The following is a 24,912-nucleotide window of genomic DNA, read 5'->3' as shown; positions in this document are numbered from 1 at the left end:
TAAGTCCATTTATAAGTAAAATACGGAAAAAATGGAATTTTATTTTTACAAAATTTACTTCTGGATACTATCTTATGATCATAAACAAGCTTCTATCCAAGTTTGGTAGAAATCCAGGATAGTTTAAGAAAGTTATTAAAATTTCAAAAACTTTAACCACAGAGTGAATATTTGTGGACGCCGCCGACGACGACGACGCCGACGGAATGTAGGATCGCTATGTCTCGCTTTTTCGACTAAAGTCGAAGGCTCGACAAAAAGCAATTAATTCAACAATGCCTGTAACTAACTGTATGTACAAGGACAAAACATAAAACTACAAGGTCTAAAGAGACTGTGTCACCCACCTGAATATACATGCATTTTCATTAATGGCCACTCTCCAGCATTGTAGACTAGAATTTTTTTCATGACTTTTTTGTTGATTATGTATGGCTTTAAAGTTTTCCTCCATAGTTTATCTCTATCTACTATATTTTTAACCCAAAGCACAAAAAAATGGTAAAAATGTTCATTCAAGGGTAATAACTGGAAGAAAGAAATGGATTGACAATTTCAGCCTTGTTGACTGATTTGTAGATCTTGTCTTGCTTATCAATTTGATTTTACAGATTTTCTTAATTAACTATCGTTTTTGCCAAAGTTCAAAAAGGATTAAAAATGCATAAATAAAAGGCAATAACTGACAATATCTTCTATGTTGATATATTTGTAGATCTTGCCCAGCTAATCGCTTTCACTTTTTTAAGTTTCTCTCTATCTGTTATCATTTTTTAGACATTTCCACCATTTGACATATTTGTAGATCTTGACTTGATGATCATTTTTGCTATTAAAGTTTTCTCTATCATTTATCATTTTCAAAATATAGCCTATAATTTCAAAATTTTATAAAAATCGTCAATTAAGGGCAATAACTCCTATAAGGAGTTGTATGACAAAATGAACAGTAGATTGAGGAGAGAGGCAAAGGATACCAAAAGGACATTCAAACTCATAAGTCTAAAATAAACTGACAACACCATGGCTAAAATGAAAATTACAAACAAACAACAGTACACAAAACACAACATAGAAAACCAAAGACTGAGCAACACGAACCCCACCAAAAAAAAAGGGGGTTATCTTGACATTCTGAAACTTCTGCCATGTCAGGTTTTCTCAATCTTTAATGGTTTTCAAGAAAACAGACAAACATGCCTTTTACCCTATGTTTTATTTTCAGCCATGCCTGCGATATTAGCTGGCAGTGTGTTGTTGGCTAGGTGACCCTGGTGAGCTAATGAAAGCATTTTCATCATTTTTAAAAAATGATTTATAGTTGAAAGTTCGGCACCTGGTAACTTATAAACAATGCCCTTTTCACACTCAAATTTCAGCAGACACACACTACAAAATTCCATACAACAAGCCCATAAATCATGAAATAAAATAAGAACTTGTGCAGAGTCAATTGAAACCATATAAAGTTTTCCATAAAATGTATACTACTTCTATATTACTCTAATTATTTCTAATTACATTTGTATTTGCTATTTTTCAGTCCAAGGATTATCTTTCCCTTGGAAGGATATTCAATGGAATGTCATATAAAATAGTTAACCTTGAGCCAGTTAGACGTGGGAAAGGAATAGTGAAATTCACCATTGCATATTATGGTCTTCAATATTTCAGTCCAAAAGCTTGGTGTGAGAAAATAACACAGCATAAAGAAGAACCAGTTACAACTACTGCACCTGATATACTATCCCCAAGTCCAATTAGACCTGAACTGTCTTGAAGACAACATTTAACAATGTCCAATATTTCATATTATATAACATGCATATCTAATATTGATATAAGGATATGAAGTCTCTAATTCATTAGCATGAGTAAATCAATGTAAAAATGAATAGATAACTTTCAAATTCAAGCATCTTCCCCGTACATTTCTGTTGTCACAATGCTTTTGGTATTATGTTTGTGTATGAGTAATACCAGAAGTCTTATTTAACATCATTTAGTCCATGTAACTGCTGTTGGGAGAGTTATTCACATAGAACAGACTGCCGGTCAAATTGACTATTTCAGCCTTATTTGCATTGCATTGCATAAAGACTGTTTGGAAAATAATAGATTACCCTGTCAAAACTTCTTTGACTTCTAACAAACTTTGAGAAAATTCAGTGTATCCTTGAGGATATCATCTTCCCTTAATTCAAAATTATTAGATAAATTTTATTGAAATAAAGGTTCATCTATACACTTCCACAATAAATGGCTGTGTTTACACCATGAAATCTCTCTGAATGCAGACAAAACTGTGTAATTCTAATAGTTTTAAATCCTGACAGCACCTAGATATATACAAGTTGTATTCATTTTGTGTTTTAAAAAGAAAAAAACTTTTGTGGATTTTGCTAAACATTTTCTTTCCTTGCCACAGGTGGTGTAAAAATAAACAAAGTCATGTGAAATCTTTGAGATGGCCACCCTCAGGTAATGATTGCATTGTATCATATCGATTGATATGGACAATAGAGAGACAAAATTAATCTACTCATAACAAAGGTGATTTAAATAGTGTTAATGAGTGGACTGTATCAAAGAAAACTCAGGTGTTTGTTTATTTCACCATCTTCTGTGGCAAGGAAAGAAAATGTTCATCAAAATCCATAAAGTGTTTTAACTGTTTAGAACATACTTTGGATGTAACATTAATTTATCTAGGTGCTGCCAGGCATTAAAACTTTTATAATTACACAGTTTTGTCTGTACTCAGAGAAAATTTCATGGTGTAAACACAGCCATTTTTGTAAAAGTGTATAGATGAACCTTAACAAATCAACTAAAGTCTATATCCTCTCCTACAGTCCCCATTAAGCAAAGAGGTCTATATAACTAAATAATTTAGCTGTATTGTTTAGAAACTCTAGAAGTTTTATGCTCTCAATATTTCATATTATCAAAAAATTGGTTTAAGTAGCCTCTGTAATTCCCAAAATTTTGGCTAGAATTGTAAATTTACCAATATTTGGCAATGAGACAGCTACATAAATATTTTTTTTAAAAACAAATGCTCTGAAACCATACAAATGGCAGATTTCATTGTAAGTACTTTCATGATATGCATCAATAATCCACATGATATAAATAAACACATATACTTTAAGGACAGGTTTATTCAAATATGTTCACAACTATATATTGTTTGTTTTTGTCAATAAATAAAAAACAAAATACACATCATAACAAAATTGTATATATTTTTTTCTGCCAGTCCCTGATTAAAAATGTTGCATTGTGGTGATTGATCTGAATTATGTAAAAAAGGATTCATGAGCCATAGTATTTCATTGATGGATTATGGATCACACTATGGTGATTCACAAGCCATGTTAAATCATTGTAGGATAATGGATCACACTGATGGTGATTCACAAGCCATTGTAAATCATTTATGGATAATGGATCACACTATGGTGATTCACAAGCCATGGTAAATCATTGATGGATAATAGATCACACTATGGTGATTCACAAGCTATGGTAAGTAATTGATGAATAATGGATCACACTGATGGTGATTCACAAGCCATAGTAAATCACTGATGGATAATCGATCACACTATGGTGATTCACAAGCTATGGTAAATCATTGATGAATAATGGATCACACTATGGTGTTTCACAAGCCATGGTAAATCATTGATGGATAATGGATTACATTATGGTGATTCACAAGCTATGGTAAATAATTGATGAATAATGGATCACACTGATGGTGATTCACAAGCCATGGTAAATAATTGATGGATAATGGATCACATTATGGTGATTCACAAGCTATGGTAAATAATTGATGAATAATGGATCACACTGATGGTGATTCACAAGCCATAGTAAATCATTGATGGATAATAGGTCAAACTACGGTGGAAGCAGTCAGTATACTATAACTATGACATCTTACAAAGCCAAACAAACAAAACACTTTAATTGAAACCATGCCATTTTTATTTACAATTTGCTGAATTGCATGATGACTAGTTGCTGTCAGAATTTAACTGTTTTTCTTGAATATTTTTTAACAAAAAGAATATGTAAAAGCAAATTATATAGACAGGTAAATAAAAGTTAAGATCTCAGACTTCCCCGTTTTAGCAGTGAAGTATAGGTCACTACCAAATGTAGTGTTTTTGCATAATATGTTATGTGAAGACCACATGTGAATAATGATAGAAATTAATAAATAACATAATTATTTCAAGCTCTGTAGGATGTTAACATTCCGTTGTCAATAAAATCGGAGGAAAGTTGATATCGGAACCACACTGAATCAAATAAATCTAACTTTAAATATATAACCAAGGTCGTCTGATATTAACACAGGATGATGTTATGTTGCACAGAAAAAGCTAATTCCAAAACAGTGATAACTGGTTTATGGTGGAAAATTGTTCCAGTTAAACTGCCTATTCAAACGTGTAAAAATCATGAAAATATAACTCATGTTTACTTAATCAAAATAAAAATTCTTGGCTGTGCCTTAATTAATATCTGCACTGAAAATCGTCCCCTATAAAATAAAAAGTTTTTTATTAAAAAAAAAAATACACAAATGCTTATGAGAAAACTGCATGACCTTAGACATGCAACTGGAGTAAAAAATGAACATTTTCATAATTAACAGAAATAAGATGGCATTTTTCTTAATGAAGAAGGAAAAACTACACTTTGAAAAAGGTAAAATAATGTCATGTGTTCAATAAACAAGTCATGTGACTTAAGAAAAATACAATGTTGTAACATTTAATCCAACCATTATATACAAGGAAATACGGATATATGAATTTTAAGTAGTCTATTTTTCCTAAAAGTTAACCTCCAGAACTGCTGATGGTTTTTAAAACTGTCATTCTATAATGTCTAACATGATATAAACAATAGAGTGCCATAATTTATCTTAGTTTCTGCAACAAATTTTATGAAAATTTGGAAGATCCCTGTGCAAGTTCAAGAGTTTAAGTTTTATAAATTGTCTTGAATGTGTTTAATGTCATATACAGAATTCAAAAAATATTTACAACAAGAAACACATTGCTTGTTGAATATAAATTAACAAATAATTCCAAATACAATAATTACAATATGTAATAAATATATCAAGATTGTATTTTGATGAAATAACATTTCTCCTTCCTGAATGTCTACAGGGGATTATTTCTTGTAATATTGTGCTAAATTCAAAGCTAGTTGAGGACAAGTATTGTTATTTCTAGGCATCCACTATTTACTCTTGCATTTAAAGTACTGGACAAAAATGATAGAGAGTCCAATAGGAAAGTCTGTAAACATGATACGTATTGTATGTCTGTTCAGCAGATACAACTCATAAATATTCATTATGTTTATCATGCTTCAACAAAAATGGTGTGACTGTAGGTCTCTGTCAGTTCTGTCCATACTTCCTGAATTTCACTTTATGTAATGATTAAGTCTTTATTGGTTGCCAATGAAGCACAGACAGTGACTAGAAATGAACTTGTCTGGCATCTGAAGGTGATTGTTCCACAGGACAGTAAGGACATTTCACCCTGAAATTTATTATTAAAATTGTATATTACTTCCTCTCTAGTTGTTTACACACTTTCTCTTTTATCTGATTAAAACATTTATACAAATCAATTGTAAGTGATGTGTTCCTTGTAATAAAATAAAGTCTTTGTTTTCATAGATTCATATACTCTAATATATTTAGAAAAGCGTTCACCTTCTTTTCTTAAAAACAGTAAATTATTATATGAGGCATATATATGATGTCATACAAGAAAAGCCATTCAAGGGGAAGTAAGCAATGTTCCATTCTTGCACAGTATGTTTTTACTGATACTTAATCCAGAATATAAAAGTTGAATAACTATGATAACTAAGAAAACAAAGTTTTATCAGTAAAAAAAATGCATTCCAATAAAGTATAAAAATGTTTCAATGAAAACAAGTTAAATAAACCATGGCACACAACCTCTAAACAGATTCTTCAATGATTATATTCTAGTCACATCACAACTGAAATGCCTGGACATGTAAATTATAATTAAAAGTTCCAAGAAAATAAAGTGATTTTTTTTATTTGAAAATGTAATACTTGACATAACTAAACTGAACATAGCAATTTATTTTAATGGGTTTATACAGATATTACTTTGTAAATGTCAATTTGATAATACACCTAAAACACCAACTGCAAACAAAATTCTCATATATGCACAGAACAGAAAAAATCCTTCAAGATTTACTTACTTTGAACCACTAAAGATGGTCATACAACAGAATGTATCATTCAGAATGTACTTAATTAGAACCACTTGTAAGTCAAGGAACATAATGTATCATTCAGGATTTACAAACTAAGAAACAATGGAAAGTCACAAATCCTGGAAGTACTTACTTAGAACCACTGGAGAGTTTAGTTAAAGCATCTTTTGATATCACATGACCACATATTAGTCTCATTGGCGGATTGGTATCTGTACTCTGTTGGCGAAGAATTGGACAGGCAAATACGGAATGGTATCGGAAATCAGTTCCCAAATCTATCTCAACCTATCAATACAAAATATATCAAGCTAGTTTGAAGATAAATATGAAAAAAAGTTCAGTTCTATTTTCTCAAAAATACTTCTACATTGTTCATGCACAAAAATAATCAAATAACCCTAATTAAGTTATTGATTCCTTGTTGTGACCTGTATAAAAACATATTCTCTTCTTTTTTCTCTTCTTGTTCTTTTTTAAAAAATTCAAATTCAATAGAGAATAACAAAAATGTGTGGTACGTGCTATATGCATCCTTCATGTTTTAAATTGCCCCTAAAATTGGAATGTAAAATTATTAATGACACTCAAATTTATTGACCTTGAGAAAACACTGGATCAGTAAAAAAGCTAACTTTGTGGTTCCAGATAAAATAGATTTACTACACAATCAAATTAACTACAGTACCATATAGAACTTGTTTTTTTTTATTTCTTTTTTCTTTCAGGTATAGATTTAGTCATTATATCTACAAACCGGCAGTTCATCTTTATTACTCCATACTCCTGACACTTGTCTTTGCTGCATCACCTGTTTTATATTCAGTAATGGTGGCAGAGCAATACAACCAGCTTTAATACTGAAATACATCAAAGTAATCATTATAATCACTGAAATACAGCTAATTAATCATTATAATCACTGAAATACATCAAATTAATCTTTATAATCAACCTGCTTTAATACTGAAATACATCAAATTAATCATTTTAATCACTGAAATACATCAAATTAATCATTATAATCACTGAAATACATCAAATTAATCATTATAATTAACCTGCTTTAAAACTGAAATACAGTAAAGTAATCATTATAATCAACCTGCTTTAATACTGAAATACATCAAAATCAAACATCAAAATCATCATTATAATCAACCTGCTGTAATACTGAAATACATCAAATTAATCATTATAATCAACCTGCTTTAATACTGAAGTATAGCAAATTCATCATTATAATCAACCTGCTCTAATACTGAAATACATCAAATTCATCATTATAATCAACCTGCTATAAGGAGGCTCGCGGGTACAAAAATTTCAGCAAAATTTAAACATTTTTTTTTCATTATAAATTTTATTGATTACACTATTAGTTGTTAAAAAAATCAACCCAAAAAAATCAATTCGTTTTGGCCACAGATGACTTTTAAAATGTTTATATCATTGAATAAAATGCTCACCTGGGCGCAGCTTGATACAACCGCAGAGGTTGAACCCTGAACAGTTGGGGCAAGTATGGACACAACATTCAAGCTTGATACAGCACTGAATTTGGATTGTGATTAAATATTTGACACAGCATAGGTTTCTGACACAGAATGAATGTGGTCTAAGAACTTAAAAAATTTTAATTTACCTATTCAAACCATATTATTATTTGCTTTAATATATAAATCAGAAATAACCAATTTAAAATGGAAAATTTTAAAGAAAAAAAAAATCCCTCCCCCAAATTTTTTGAACCCCCTTATGATTCATCACTCCCAAACTCAATCCCAGCCTTCCCTTTGTAGTATGGTACCTTGCAGTAAAATTTCAGAGAGATCCATACACTTGAACACAGGTTATTGTCTGGAAACTAGAAAAATGCTTGTTTTTAGGCCCCTTTTTGGCCCCAAATTCCTAAACGTTTAGGGCAATTACCCCCAAACTCAAACCCAGCTTTCCCTTTGTGATATGGAACCTTATAGTACAATTTCATAAAGATCCATATACTTACACACAAGTTATTGTCCTGAAACTAGAAAAATGCTTGTTTTTTTGTCCCTTTTTTGGCCCCTAATTCCTAACATTTTGAGGCAATTATCCCCAAAATCAATCCCAGCCTTCCCTTTGTGGTATGGTACATTGCAGTACAATTTCAGAGAGATCCATACACTTGAACACAAGTAATTGTATGGAAACTAGAACAAGAGTGCACACACTGAAATGTCTCGCCTTCTTTACTAATCATTGATATTATGTTGATAGTCCTAAATATAAAGCTTTATTACAACTGTCACATAAACTTAACATTAACCAAGAAAACTAAACATTGACCAATGAACCATGAAAATGAGGTCAAGGTCAGATGAACCATGCCAGGCAGACATGTACAGTTAACAATTCTTCCATATAACAAATATAGTTGACCTATTGCTTATAGTTTAAGAAAAGCAGACCAAAACACAAAAACTTAACACTGAGCAATGAACCGTGAAAATGAGGTCAAGGTCATATAAAACCTGCGCGACTGACATATAGATCATAAAATATTTCCATACACCAAATATAGTTGACCTATTGCATATAGTATTAGAAAAAAAGACCAAAACTCAAAAACTGAACTTTGACCACTGAACCATGAAAACGAGGTCAAGGTCATATGACACCTGCCAGCTAGACATGTACACCTTACAATCATTCCATACACCAAATATAGTAGACCTATTGCATACAGTATAAGAAAAACAGACCAAAACACAAAAACTTAACTATAACCACTGAACCATGAAAATGAGGTCAAGGTCAGATGACACCTGCCAGTTGGACATGTACACCTTACAGTCCTTCCATACACCGAATATACAAGACCTATTGCTTATAGTATCTGAGATATGGACTTGACCACCAAAACTTAACCTTGTTAACTGATCCATGAAATGAGGTCGAGGTCAAGTGAAAACTGTCTGACGGGCATGAGGACCTTGCAAGGTAAGCACATACCAAATATAGTTATCCTATTACTTATAATAAGAAAGAATTTAACATTACAAAAAATCTTAACTTTTTTTCAAGTAGTCACTGAACCATGAAAATGAGGTCAAGGACATTGGACATGTGACTGACGGAAACTTCGTAACATGAGGCATCCATATACAAAGTTTGAAGCATACAGATCTTCCACCTTCTAAAATATAAAGCTTTTAAGAAGTTAGCTAACGCCGCCGCCGCCGGATCACTATCCCTATGTCGAGCTTTCGCAAGCTCGACAAAAATGCTTATTTTTGGCCCCTTATTCCTAAACGTTTTAGGCAATTACCCCCAAACTCAATTCCAGCTTTCCCTTTGTGATATGGAACCTTGTAGTACAATTTCAGAAAGATCCATACACTTACACACAAGTTATTATCATGAAACTAGAAAAATGCTTGTTTTTTGCCCCTTTTTTGGCCCCTAATTCCTAAAATTTTGAGGCAATTACCCCCAAAATCAATCCCAGCATTCCCTTTGTGATATGGAGCCTTGTGGTACAATGTCAGAGAGATCCATAAATAACACACAAGTTATGTCTGGAAGTTACAAAAATGCTTATTTTTGGCCCCTTTTTGGCCTCTAATTCCTTAACTGTTACCATAACCCCCAAAATCAATCCCAACCTTCCTTTTGTGGTATTGAACCTTATGGTAAAATTTCATAGAGATCCATTCACTTAAAGTTAGAGTGTGAAAACCAATGTGTCTTCGGATGACAACGCCGGACGACGACGACAACGACGACGCCAACATCATACCAATATACGGCCAAAAATTTTTTAATTTTTGCGGTCGTATAAAAAGCTCTAAATTATCTCCCTTAGGTGCAAAAAATGCCATTTTTGGGCATTAAAATTGAAATATCTTTTTTAACTCATTGGCGACCTATATTTTTTATCATTTTTTTTCAGAAAAGCTGTACTTAAACTAATAAATTATAAAATTTAAGCGATTTCTGTAATTTAGTTCTTTTTTGATTTCAATATTACCTCTATTTTTCCTATTAGTTCAACAGAAAAAAAGTACCTTAACAAAAATGTATGCTTCTTTCGGAGGCAGATTGTGAGCTTAAATGAAAGGTGACCCTACTTTTTTATTTTATTTTTCTATTAAGTATATGATAAAGTTCATTTATAGAATAAAAATAGCGAAATCCTATATTTAAAAAAAAATGGATTTATACCCTCGAGCCCCCTTAATACTGAAATACATCAAAATCAAAAATCAAAATCATCATACTAATCAACCTGCTCTAATACAGAAATACATCAAAATCAAACATCAAAATCATCATTATAATCAACCTGCTTTAATACTGAAATACATCAAATTAATCATTATAATCACTGAAATACATCAAATTAATCATTACAATCACTGAAATACATCAAATTAATCATTACAATCAACCTGCCTTAATACTGAAATACATCAAATTAATCATTATAATCAACCTGCTTTAATACTGAAATACATCAAATTAATCATTATAATCAACCTGTTTAAATACTGAAATACATCAAATTCATCATTATAATCAACCTGCTCTAATACTGAAATACATCAAATTCATCATTATAATCAACCTGCTTAAATACTGAAATATATCAAATTAATCATTATAAACATGTGCTTTAATACTGAAACACCTCAAATTAATCATTATAATCAGTGCTTTAATACTGAAATACATCAAATTAATCATTAAAATCAGCCTGCTTTAAAGAATACTGAAATACATCAAATTAATCATTATAATCAGTTTTCTAAATATTTTTTACTGAAACTAAAATTATGTAAATACTGGGACTACATAGGACTGAGACTTTGAATGTAAATCTGAAAATTGTCATTCATTTTCAAACTGCAATTTAAATCATACTTGTAAATGCAATGTCATAAAGCCTTCTCTAAGAGATGTCCTTGTTCAGAAACTATACTTTCCAATATTTTGAAACACAGGGCAGTTGATTAATGACAGTTTGGGTGTGCTCCTAACTACTAAAAATTAATAGACACTTTGACATTAAGACAGTGGATACTAAAATAACTTTACTGATTCTTTATCTAATCATCCTTTTCTATAAATATGATTCACTATTCAGAAAAGGGTGAATAAATATCTATAATTTCACATATAAATTAAGATTGGTTAATTAGTCATTCAGCAAATATTACATGCTTTTGAAGGATGATCAAAGGAACATACCCTTGCTCTGTCGAGTTGAAATTTTAATATGCTAGATGACAAAGTATCAAAATGCCAGAAGATATATCTCCCTATCCACAGAAATTACATTGATTCTGAGCCAACCTGTTTTTGCTATTTTACAATAAATGCTGCCTGCTTAGTGGAGAAGCAGACAATAAAAAATATGTGTTTGTTTTGAAGCAGCAGGGAATCAAAACCAATGCCTCCTACTATAATCTCTGAAAACACCTGGATTTTTCAGAATCTTACCTGACACTTAATGGACTCTCCATGGACATGCCCATCAAGGTACATGCATCTCTTGTAAAAATATCACAGATTTCATCCCAGTATATGGAAGAGAGAAGATGGCTATATGATGAATTCTGTATTCCATGTCTGAGAAATAACAAACTTCCCATCAAAATCTGAATATCTGTAATATAAGTAGCAGGGTTGTTAATCTTGAGGATTGACTAGTAAGTGTAATCAAGAACCAATGTCCAAGCAAAGATTTAGGGAAGCAGAATATGATAGATAGACATCTAATATATTAATTCTTAAAGAATATTGGTCCTTAGGAAAATAAGAAAAATTGGATCATGAAAAGTAACAAGTATGTGTTCAAAATTGTATAATTTTAAACAAATTATAGACCTTTTTTTGTTCATACATCAACAAATGTTGACATGTACTGCCAACAAAAACAAATGGCAGGTTTGTAAAAATACTAATCAGATCCCCAATTGGCAAATTCACTATACAATAACTTTAAATTCTTTAATATAAAGTATCTGCATTAATTCTCAGATTTTGGGTTGGTCTTAACAGTTTATATCAGTGTTACAGACATATGGGTAAGCAAAAGTTTCAACAAGTTTGACTATGAAACATATAAGGGAAAACACAAAAAGTCTGCATAACATCCCCAAAATTTTACTTTTCTCTTTTTAATGTCCATCATTTGAAATTAGCATTTAAACCAAAGGTTTCATTTTTGACAAACAAAGCTCGTTATCAATACACATATAATGCAACTTGAATTGCAAATGATCATTATATATTTTCAGAGAGAGAGGCAAATTGTAATATAGAAATGCAACTTATTACAACTAGTTTAATTCTAGATAAAGACAATTATATCATTTTATCTTATTCTAATATTTTTTTTTATATAAACAGAAAAAAAAAAAAAAATTATGAGGGGACATAACACAGATATTTTATATTTGACCACAAAAATGTATCTATTTTGTTACTAGCAAAAAACAAGTGCAGTGTCAGACAAAATTTTTAATTTGCAAAAAGTATAATAGTATCTTGTATCTTATATCAAAATTCTGTAATAAGTTTCCTCCATAATATTTTTCACTACTATTATGTTAAAACCTGCACAAATAGATTAGATATGTGTTATAAAAATACCTCTAGCATGCTGATCTGCAAATTTTTCAAAATTTTTTGAATAATAAAGTGCAGCTAGTTGTGCTGAAGGTCCTTCTTTGATTAAGTTTATAAACTTTAATCTGTGCAGCTTAAATTCCAATGAACTGTTCATTTCTCTCAATTTAACTGCATGGGTATGTGCCCAACTGAAATAGAAAAGTTCACATAAAAATTTAAACAATCTGAATTCATTTTTTTTAAATAAAAAAAAGTTAATAAAAAGTCAAACAAAATTATGAAATATGGCAACAGAAAACATATAGGTGGAGATATTAACTCTTTACTTTTCATAAAGTTTTTTATCCTGCTTTCTGAAATAATTTTAACTGGAATCTCTCTTTTCATGGAAGTTTTTCTTTTTTTTTTATTCTATATTTGCCTTTATTTTAATTCAAACTGAACTAGTATATCTACAGAATAACATTAACTGACATAAATGTTGCCACAGCAAATATATTTTATTTTGGCTTATTTCCACTATTTTGTTAAATATAGATATCCCATAATAACTATCTTTTAATTCTAAAATACTTGTCAGATCATTTATTTCACAATTAAATGACAATTGTACTTTTTCATAAACCGTTTTATTGCTCTTATCAAATAAACTTTTTTTATACATTCCTTTTATGGCCTTACCATAATGCTGGATCAAGATCATTCATTCTTAAGGCACCAAGTATTCTGTGCAATTCCATAAATGGTTCTTTCTTATCTTCAGCAATGGCTAGGTCTGCATCCTATTTAAAAATTAAACTCAAAATACAAGATACAGATTCGTATTGAAAGTCAAAATATCTTTCATTAGTATGAGAAACTATGTTTTGAAATGCTGTTAAAAAAAAAGTATGGGGAATACTTTGCCATTTGATAAAGTACTTTCTGTTTTCAATTTTCCTTGGAGTTCGGTATTTTTGTTATTTTACTTTTTTAATCTGTATCAAGTTATTTTTGACATGGTGAAAAATTAAAGCACCCACAATTTAATAACTTCTGCACTTCATTTGTAAAATTTGAGGTGGGAAACCATGTGCATTGTATTAACATAAGATAGCATAGGATTTAAGAGAAATTAACAACTCTAACATGAAGGTACCCAATTTGCACCTATTTTGACAGTTTTTTTCACCTTCATTTATTTAAGAAACAGACAAACATTTCAACTTTTATTTTGTAGATGTATTCTTCTTTCCTATTTTGTTCCACAAATCTATTTTTGAATTCATACTGAGTCAAACCAAATGATCCAAGTTTCTTTAATGAGGAGTACCTAAATTGCACCCATGCTTAACTAGCTACACATCAGATAAAATGCTCCGCAGGGCGCAGCTTGATACGACCGCAGAGGTTGAACCCTGAACAGTTGGGGCAAGTATGGACACAACATTCAAGCTTGATACAGCTTTGCATTTGGATTGTGATTAAATATTTGACACAGCATAGGTTTCTGACACAGAAAGAACTTAAAAATTATAAATTGGACATTCACCTATTATGGTCCAATATCCAAAATCTAAATACATGGTTAGATTCAGCATATCAAAGAACCCCAAGAATTCAATTTTTGATGAAATCAAACAAAGTTTAATTTTGGACCCTTTTGACCTCAATGTGGACAAAGTTGATAACGGGGCCCAAAAATCAAAAATCTAAATACATGGTTAGATTCAGCATATCAAAGAACCCCATATATTCAATTTTTGTTGAAATCAAACAAAGTTTAATTTTAAACCCCGATTTGGACCAACTTGAAAACTGGGCCCATAATCAAAAATCTAAATACATGTTTAGATTCAGCATATCAAAGAACCCTAAGAATTCAATTTTTGTTAAAATCAAACTAAGTTTAATTTCGGACCCTTTGGACCTTAATGTAGACCAATTTGAAAACGGAACCAAAAATTAAGAATCTAAATACACGGTTAGATTCGGCATATCAAAGAACCCCAATAATTCAATTTTTGATGAAATCAAACAAAGTTTAATTTTGGACCCTTTGGACCTCAATGTGGACCAATTTAAAAACAGGGCCCAAAATCCAAAAACTAATAACACGGTTAGATTCAGCATATTAAAGAACCACAAGAATTCAAGAATAAAACCCCATTGAAATTGGTCAAGAAATAAGCAATTTATACCAAGTATCTTCTTTTGCACAATACTGTGCAATTAAATATTTCTTGCTATTGCGCAATACTGTGCTATTGCGCAATACTGTGCAATTGAAAATTTCTTGCTATTGCGCAATACTGTGCAATTGAAGATTTCTTGCTATTGTGCAATACTGTGCAATTGAAAATTTCTTGCTATTGCACAATACTTATTATATAATTATTTACACATCCTGTTTGGTGTGTATCTCCTACCATATCATTATTATTTGCTTTTAAATATAAATCAGAAATAACCAACTTAAAATGGAAAATTTTAAAAGAAAAAAAAAAGGAAAAAAAAAAAAAATCCCCCCCCAAATTTTTTGAACCCCCTTATGATTCATCACCCCCAAACTCAATCCCAGCCTTCCCTTTGTGGTATGGTACCTTGCAGTACAATTTCAGAGAGATCCATACACTTGAACACAAGTTATTGTCTGGAAACTAGAAAAATGTGTTTTTTGGCCCCTTTTTGGCCCCAAATTCCTAAACGTTTAAGGCAATTACCCCTAAACTCAAACCCAGCTTTCCCTTTGTGATATGGAACCATGTAGTACAATTTCAGAAAGATCCATACACTTACACAAAAGTTATTGTCCTGAAACTAGAAAAATGCTTGTTTTTTGCCCCTTTTTGGCCCCTTATTCCTAAAATATTGAGGCAATTACCCCCATCATCAATCCCAGCCTTCCCTTTGTGGTATGGTACCTTGCAGTACAATTTCAGAGAGATCCATACACTTGAACACAAGTTATTGTCTGGAAACTAGAAACATGCTTATTTTTTGCCCCTTTTTGGCCCCCAACTCCTAAACGTTTAGGCAATTACCCCCAAACTCAATTACAGCTTTCCCTTTGTAATATGGAACCTTGTAGTACAATTTCAGAAAGATCCATACACTTACACAAGTTATTGTCATGAAACTAGAAAAATGCTTGTTTTTTGCCCCTTTTTTGGCCCCTAATTCCTAAAATTTTGAGGCAATTACCCCCAAAATCAATCCCAGCATTCCATTTGTGATATGGAACCTTGTGGTACAATGTCAGAGAGATCCATACACTAACACACAAGTTATGTCTGGAAGTTACAAAAATGCGTATTTTTGGCCCCTTTTTGGTCCCTAATTCCTTTACTGTTGGTACCATAACCCCCAAAATCAATCCCAACCTTCCTTTTGTGGTATTGAACCTTGTGGTAAAATTTCATAGAGATCCATTCACTTAAACTAAAGTTAGAGTGCGAAAACCAATGTGTCTTCGGACGACGACGACAACGACAACGCCAACTTCATACCAATATACGACCACAAAATTTTTTTTTGCGTCCGTATAAAAATCAAATAATTGATGTTTTATTTTCTTTCCTCCACATTTTTTTTACCATTTTACAATAGTCTATGCTTGTTATGTACTTTATATGAAACGGATGTCTGTGACATATTTTAATTTCTCATTTTCAAAAGTTGACTATTTTTAGTTGTCGCATGCAATGTTTTCGTTGATTCTACTTTTTCACTGGACACTTCATCTGTTGATATATTATATGTGACCGTTTTGTGTATCTTTAAGAATATTTACTTATGTTGAAAGATGTGCATAATGATAAATGATAACATTGCAAAGTTTAATCTCTAAGATAACCTATAAGATTTTCAGTCAAGTTATTAATACATGTATATGTAAAATGGGTGTAAATTGGGTACTCTGTGCAATTTGGGTACTGTTTAGTTATGCTGGTGTTCGACAAAAAACTTTAAGTTTTATAGCAGTTTTAATTCTGAATGATAACAAGGACTTGTTTACTTCTATGGGATGCTGCTGTTTATTTCTTATGAAAATTATGGTGATCACTACCTATTTAGTCCAAAGAACCTTGAATAAGTGATAAATATATCCATTGAGGTGTATTGGACGACACCCTATTTGGCACTTAATAATATTAACTTAAAATATTTCTATCCTTATGATATATCTTTTTTAGACTATTGGTAGCATTGCATGCACTAACATACTATTGTTCTTTGTTCAGTATTTTCCAAAAAGACATTATAGCAGTAGAGGCATATACATGTATTCTTTTTCAAATAAAATTTCTGTATGTTTAGCAATGAAATTGAAAAAGGGGTACAGGTGTCATCAGTTGTCACCACCTATATTAGAGCTGATTAGCTGTACAGTGTTTGATTTGAATTAGAATTAAGGTGGTGACAACTGATTTGATATATTCACTCAAGGAATATGTATCAATAAATACCTCAACAATAGCATCTGCCACATCTAGCATTCCTTGTCTCATAAAATGTTCACATACAACTTCATTTAATAACATAGCTTTCTCTTGACCTTCAAATGCCCTATCAACAATTACTGATGAGAAGTCATTTACAAAGTTCTGAAATCAAAGGAAAAAGCATGATAATTACATTTTTTTGTAAGTGTGCATACAACTTAAATGATAGCCTAATGTGACTTTGTCTGTATGTAATTGACCATAATTTTAAAAAATATTGTACGACAAAAATGTACATGTATGTAAAAGGAAAATTTTAATAAAAAAAAACATCTAAAACATTGTGCAATGTCCAGAACAAACTGTACAGCTTTCAATACAGAAAAACAAAACAAGCAGTTTCTTTATCCTTAGTATAATAGTATTTTAGTAATGAAAACATTATGTTTATTAAATCTGTAAAGTCACTGCAAACATGCCCCATATTGAAATCAACTAAGGAATGTACACTCAAAGCCAAAAGAATACCAAAATCATGGAAAAGATCATTTATCAAGTTTTATCATATGAATGAATGAATACTTTATTTTTATTGCAGAAAGCATTAATTAACTATGCTATAGCAACAAAAACATATTTACAATATGACAAATGATAAACAGTAGAGAGCAATACATAAAATACATTATAGAAAATAAGTAATATTTTTAAGTAACAATATGTGATCGGATTGACCATGCAGATTTTATATGTAATTACACAATTTCTTTATAAGTAAAACAGACGTTAATTTAAATCACTCCCTTCTACAGATGCTAACCAGCTTTGTATATATATACTGATCTTAATAACATCAATAGACAATGATAGATATAATAATACTTATTTGTGACTGTCAATACCATATTTAATTTAGACCATTATCAAATAATAAATCACATACATAAACATCGTACAATAAAGATATAAAATCTGCAATAAACTTTTTGAGGGGCAAAGTAAGTCCTGGTTTCCATGCTTATTTTTATCAAGGTTTGGAAAACACAGACTTGAAAAGAGTGCTTGGTGACTAGTCGTACATTTCAAACTGATTTTTTTATTTCCTATAGCTTGTATCATGTAAAGCTACTACTTATACTGTCAAAAGAGGTTTTCTACAATGAATTAATGAAGTTAAACTTATCCTATAAATAGACCTTCTTTTTTGAGACAACGGCATTAAGATGCATACATTTGTATCTTGTCTTTAATAGAGACAGCAGCTTTAGGAAGTTACTCCTTAACGAATCTAAAACTTACTCTAAACTCACTCTTTCTACTTATGTATCTACAATTGTTTTAGCAGGTAAACCTTGACCATAAAGCATTTGAAACTTATGATGTCTATAGATTTACCTACTTTTGAGACAGTACTGTGAAGATCTTTGTGCTCTAACAGAAAAGTAACACATCTCAAAATTTTCTCATGTCTACAGATTTTCCTAAGAAATGTACTTTAGACACAATGACATTAAGATGTACTCTTTGTCTGTAACACATGTATAACCTACCCTGTCCACAGATTTTCCTACTTTTGAGACAGTACTGTGAAGATCTTTGTGTTCCTGTCCATATCTTGACACAGCTTCTTTTAGTCGTCTTAATGTCTGGATTAGAATCAATGACTGTGTGGCTGTCAACTCATTGTCTTCAGGACCTTTCAAAATTTAGAAAAGGGTAATTTCAAAATCCATACAAAAATACATTTTTACAAGTTACAGTAAATCTTTGTTTTAGAATTTGACATGTGGGGATCTAAGGTCTTTTGACCAGGTCAAAAGAATAACTTTCGTAAACCATTGAACAAACTATTTCCTAGATCCAGTTAATGTTAATTATATATTTTGAGATATAAATTTGGATATAGTTTCAGGTTTTTGCATCCCTTTCAAAAACTGTCAAGATATATAAAAATATTTGTGGATAGTGTCCACATTTGGACACAGAAAATGCCCCTGCTTGCATATCATATAGTTATAAAGGGACATAACTGAAGAACGGTAAAAGTGACGCTACCCAAATTTGAACTTGATCTGAGTTTTGTGGTAATAAGCATTGTGTGTAAGTCTCATAACATTTGGTTGAGGCTAACTTAAGAAGAGAACAGAAACTAAAAATTCTGCAATTTTTCTATTTGTAAACACGCATAACTCTAGAACGGTTGTGTATAAGTTTTAAAACATTTGGTTGAGACAAACTAAAGTTAGAGAACGGAAACGAAAAATTCAGCAATTTTTATGTTTATAAAGGGACATAACTCAAGAATGGTAAAAGTGTTGCCACCAAATTTCGTACTTAATCTGTATTATGTAGTAATAAGCATTGTGTATAAGTTTCATAATATTTGGTTGAGTTAGAAAACGGAATCAAAAAATTTGTACTTGATCTTAGTTTTGTGGTAATGAATATTGTGTATAGGTTTCATAATGTTTGGTTGGGGCAAACTTAAGTTACAGAATGGAAACTAAAAATTTTGCAATCTTTCGATTTATAAAGGGGCATAACTCAATAATTGTTAAAGTGACACTACCCAAATTCAACTTGATCTGTGTTTTATCAGTGGAAGTCAAAATTAAACATTGCATTGTATAAAGCATTGATTGTAGTTCATTCAACTATAATCATGGACAAAGGAAGATAACTCCAATTTAAAAATTACTTGATATTTAGAAGAAAATAAAAATTTTGCAACTTTTCCATTTATAATGGGGCATAACTCTAGAACGGTTAAAGTGACGCCACCAAAATTCAAATTTGACCCGTGTTTTGTGGTAATAAGTATTGTGTATAAGTTTCATAACATTTGGTTGAGGCAAACTAAAATTAGAGAACGGAAACAAAAAATTCAGCAATTTTTCCATTTGTAAAGAGGCATAACTCTAGACAGTAAAAGTGATGCCACCAAAATTCACACTTGATCTGTGTTTTGTGGTAATAAGCATTGTGTATAAGTTTCATAACATTTGGTTGAGGCAAACTAAAGTTATAGAACGGAAACCAATTTTGGTACGTACATACGGACAAGGGTAAAACTTAATGCCCCCTCCGCTACGGCGGGGGCATAAAAAGACCCATACAAAGTATGGTCACCTATAATTGTTAACTTCCACATCATTTGGTCTCTGGTAGAAAGTTATCTTGTTGGCAATCATACCACATCTTCTTATCATTATATTGTTTCCCACACTAATTCTGAATCTGAATCTGAATAAGTACGTTGCAGGGTCAGTATATGGCATCAATGGCAACGGAAGAGAGGGGCTGGAAAATTAGTCCAACAATGTGAGAGCAACCGAAGTTTTAAAGCTCTCAATTGTCTTAGCACACAGAAGATTGTCTGGTAGTCTATTCAAATCGGAAATTGTTCTTTCAAAGAATGACTGTTTATATTGGTCAGAATTACTAGGTGAATTTTTGAAACACCGACTGTTGCATGTTTTTTACAAATTTGTCTACAATGTTTGTTGTTTTATAGTCACTAAATTGTTTTGATTTTATTTGACGTTTTGACCTGGTAGAGAAAAGTTAGTCTACTGTGACAACGTTTGTTTTCAAGTGTTGGAAGTTTTAGTTAGTTCATAAGTCTCCTTATACACAGGCACTTGTCTCTGAAAAGAAGTCTTATATTTCCAATCGGCTGTTGGTAGACGAAATAATTACAGTTGACATACTTGGGGAGGCCTGCTACGAATGATTCCGACAACAAAGGTAGGAGTGTTATACATCATTGTGTAGATAAATAAATTTAAATTTACGGCATAACAAATTTTAGTGGGGTTGACTACAGAGAAATTGAAATATAACGGAATTTAGCGACCGGGTGACATTTTTCAAAAATGCGAGTCAAGTACCTGTGTCCTTAAACTACCTTCCTCTTTGCTTGTATAATTCCCACTGATGAAACGCACTGTTTGTCTCTGGGTGTGTTCTAATGCATTAATGTCCTTGTTTAAATAAGGGTCCCATACTATTGATGCGGATTCTAACAGTGACCGGATAAGCCCTATATACATGTAGTCTTGTTTCCTGCAATCCTTTGGACAGTGAGAGGTTTCTTCGCAAGAAGCCTAGAGTGGAGTAAGCTTTCTTCACGGTTTTAGCAATGTGGCTGCCCCATTTCAGATCATCTGAAATAATAACACAGAGGTATGGATTTTGTTGTACCTGTTGCAGGATGTGGTTGTCTAGTTTGTAGAAATGAGATGATTTGTTGTTGATGCTCAACACGTAACATTTTTGGCATTTAATCTCATATCCCATTTTGTGGCCATTTTTCCAATGATACAAGGTCGTTTTGTAGTAGTTGGTGGTCCTGTTGTGTTTGGACTATCCTATATAGTAGTCAATCATCGGCAAACAATCTGACTTAAGATTTGACAGTTTCAGGTAAGTCATTAATGTGACACAGGAAAAGCAGTGGTCCAAGAACTGTGCCCAGAGGTACTCCTGATGCTATACAGTTTTGTACCTACAGAGTTAGAATTTTGGCCATCTACCAGGACTTGCATAGATCATTTTGTAAGGAAGATGTTGTGCGAATTTAGAATTGGTCCATAAATACCATAACTTTCGAGTTTGGATAGCAGCCTTTTGTGTGGGACCGCGTCGAAGGCCTTAAAGAAATCCAGTATCACAATATCTGTCTGGTGGCCTTTGTCATAAAATTGTTCATAGTTGTTAAAAGTTAGGTTTTACAGGAGAAACCAGAACAAAAACCATACTGGAGTGGTGTGAGTATATGGTTCTTTTCTAGGTGTTTAAGGATATGCTTACATACAATATGTTCAAGCAGCTTGCAGATAACGCAGGTAAGAGAAACAGGTCTATAGTTTTCTGGTGTATCAATATTTCCTTTCCTAAATACAGGAGTGATGTTCGCATTTAACCAATTAGTAGGTAGGGTGCCTGAGTTTACAGATTGCTGAAAGATGTGTCTCAGCTCAGGTGCTAGTTGTTTAGAGCAGTTTTTCAGGACGATATTTGGTAAGTTGTCTGGCCCAATGGCTTTAAAAGGTTTTATGTTCTTTAAAAGTTTTTCGACTCTGTTGTTATCGTCAATGGTGGTATTGACTGATCAACTTTCTTGTCAACGTTTAGTGTGTCTTTTGTAAAAACCGATTCAAATTGGTTTAGAAGTATATTTGCCTTCTCTTTGTTGTCCATTCTGTTTCATTGCTGGTATACCAATGTTTTCCTGTTGTCTGGATTTAACATTACACCAGAATGGGTTTGTGTCGTTTTCTTGTAGACCTTGGTAAATAGTGTTGTTAATGTAGTCTATCTCTGCTTTCTCGAATTCTTTTTTGCACCTTTTCTGGAAGCTTTTGCAATCATTCCACTGTTTTGATTTCTTTGCGAGCTTATAAAGTCTTATTTTGCGTTTTTGGCTAAGATTTCTGTTGAGCCACGACAGTGATTTTCTGGATGAGCATACCTTTGACAGGGTGTGTTTGTTGATAATTGTGAAGGACATAGTTCCTCAACTGGAGTGGTGATTTGGGATTCCATGGATGTTGACAGTTGTTCCATTTCTTTGTAGATCGAGTCCCAATCAACTTTAATGAACATGTATTTCTTACACTTTGACTGTTTGATATAGTGTGGGATTAAGTCAAAGTCTGTGACGACCTTAGCATGATCAGATACCAGGGATGCTAGTTGAAGATTTACGTAAAGATGGATTATTTGTGAAGACAAGGTCTATTAAGTTATTGCATCTAGTTGGCTCTCTTTGTACTTGAGTAAGCCCGAGATCTATAGAGGTTACTGTGGATTCATTTATTTTCGTGGGTACCAATTTTCGTGGATTAAGGAAAACTTACTGGATATTTAATTTCCTGGTTTTGCCGAAGTCTGCATACAAGCCTATAGAAAATTTGTCATTCGTTAAACATTTAATTTCGGGGTTCACCTGTACCAACGAAATCCACGAAAATTGGTATCCAACGAATAATAATGAATCCACAGTTGGTTTTAAAGATGTAAGCTGACTTCTAACTTGGATAAGCTGACTACTAACTTGAATAAGAATTCTTTAAAAGCACTTTTAATTTAATACTTAAGCACACCTTCGTTAAGTTCTCTTTGAATGCTCTGGATGGAGTTCATCAGTTCATCTAGGTTATTGGCATAATGTTGGTTCAAACCTGTAAATTTTTCAAGAACTTTGTTAACTTCTTTTTCCACAGCTTGGCATGCTTCCATACTGCCAATTATCAAACACAAATAGACAAAAAAATACTAATCAAATATATTTTCCTTCTTTGTTGTCATTTTTTCGTCACCGGAAATAAGAAATGAAGGTCAAGGTGAAATGAAATCTGACTAACCACCAACAACCATTGTTTTAATAGTAAACAAGAACGGACATATTGTTATTTGCAGAACTTTTCCTGGAGCCAATGACGAAAAAAAAATTTAACTAATTATTACAAGTAACTTCAAATAATTTTAATGTTAGGAATCGACTGAAAAAACAAATTTTACAATATGAAAATCACAGATCATACAGGTCATGCATAAGTTAACCGGCAAAGTCTATATAGTTATAAGTGGTCAAATTTTATAGATAATATCAACCTATGTATGCTTGGTACAGGAGAATAAAAATAATCTCGTACTCTATTTCATTTAGTGAAAATTTGGTGTACATACGGATCTGGCTTCGTAGCAAAGGAACCTTCTCTGTTCTATCTAATACCCGATTACTATATAACACATGACTATATATTTTCATTGGAACTAATCCAAAAACTATAAATAGACTGACAAATCAAGTACTGGGGCACCGCACGGGAGTATTATTTCCCCGTTTTCCCCTACTTTATTCGTTCTCTTTACTGATAAACAAAATATAAATAATATGAAACCTGCATGGATTAGTTTTTATCCATGTTTCTTGTACCTTAAAATTTGGAAGAACATCCCGTAGTCCAATTTTTTGGTTTTCTCTGAAAGCATTGAAAAGATGTTTTTTTTCACTCATTGGAGTAATGTGAATATACTTGTTATTAACTCATCTTCGTTTTAAAACCTCAGTTCCTAATGTAAGATTGTTGTTTTGGGAACTCAAGATATTTGATATAAAAATAAGGAGATGTGGTATGATTGCCAATAAGACAACTATCAACCAGAGTTCAAATGACGTGTATCTTTCTACAGGTATAAATCGCCGTTCTAGATCGTTCCACATAATAGGATGGCTAATGCGCTATATACAAATATAAACCGCACCCACTAAAAAGGCACATCAACACACAAAAGAACGTGCCACTAATCCACCAATTCATGCATATATATATATATATAACGGTAACGGTAAAAGTGTGCTGTACAAATACTGCGTTGTCATTTACATGTTTATATACATCGTGCATTACAGTGCAGTTACGATTAAGACGGATGTGATCATCATCACTGCTCCATGCCTAAAATACTAGTTGCTATTTTATGCTAGGTGTGCGGATATATACATTAGATTTATAGCAGTCTATAGGTAAGCACTAAAGGTTAATGTCCTCTATTTTAAACA

The 24,912-nt window shown here is 31.9% G+C and overlaps 1 protein-coding gene across 1 annotated transcript; it reads right to left on the bottom strand.

Moving 5' to 3' along the window:
* Positions 1 to 3,146: 3,146 nt before the first annotated feature.
* On the bottom strand, positions 3,147 to 23,669 carry LOC127734231 (E3 ubiquitin-protein ligase RMND5A-like). The gene is made up of 9 exons (XM_052244004.1): positions 23,450 to 23,669; positions 18,893 to 19,038; positions 17,367 to 17,504; positions 13,600 to 13,700; positions 12,940 to 13,106; positions 11,785 to 11,950; positions 7,058 to 7,160; positions 6,434 to 6,588; positions 3,147 to 5,579 (listed from the first exon to the last, which is right to left on the bottom strand). Exons 1-9 carry the CDS (start codon positions 23,583 to 23,585, stop codon positions 5,516 to 5,518), a joined length of 1,176 nt encoding a protein of 391 aa, XP_052099964.1. The 5' UTR covers positions 23,586 to 23,669; the 3' UTR covers positions 3,147 to 5,515.
* Positions 23,670 to 24,912: the final 1,243 nt, after the last annotated feature.

This window comes from Mytilus californianus, unplaced genomic scaffold (assembly GCF_021869535.1).
Source record: "Mytilus californianus isolate M0D057914Y unplaced genomic scaffold, xbMytCali1.0.p SCAF_3, whole genome shotgun sequence".
Lineage (NCBI taxonomy): Eukaryota > Metazoa > Mollusca > Bivalvia > Mytilida > Mytilidae > Mytilus > Mytilus californianus.
Note: the sequence above shows the minus strand (reverse complement) of the source record. Positions and strands in the feature narration are given on the sequence as shown.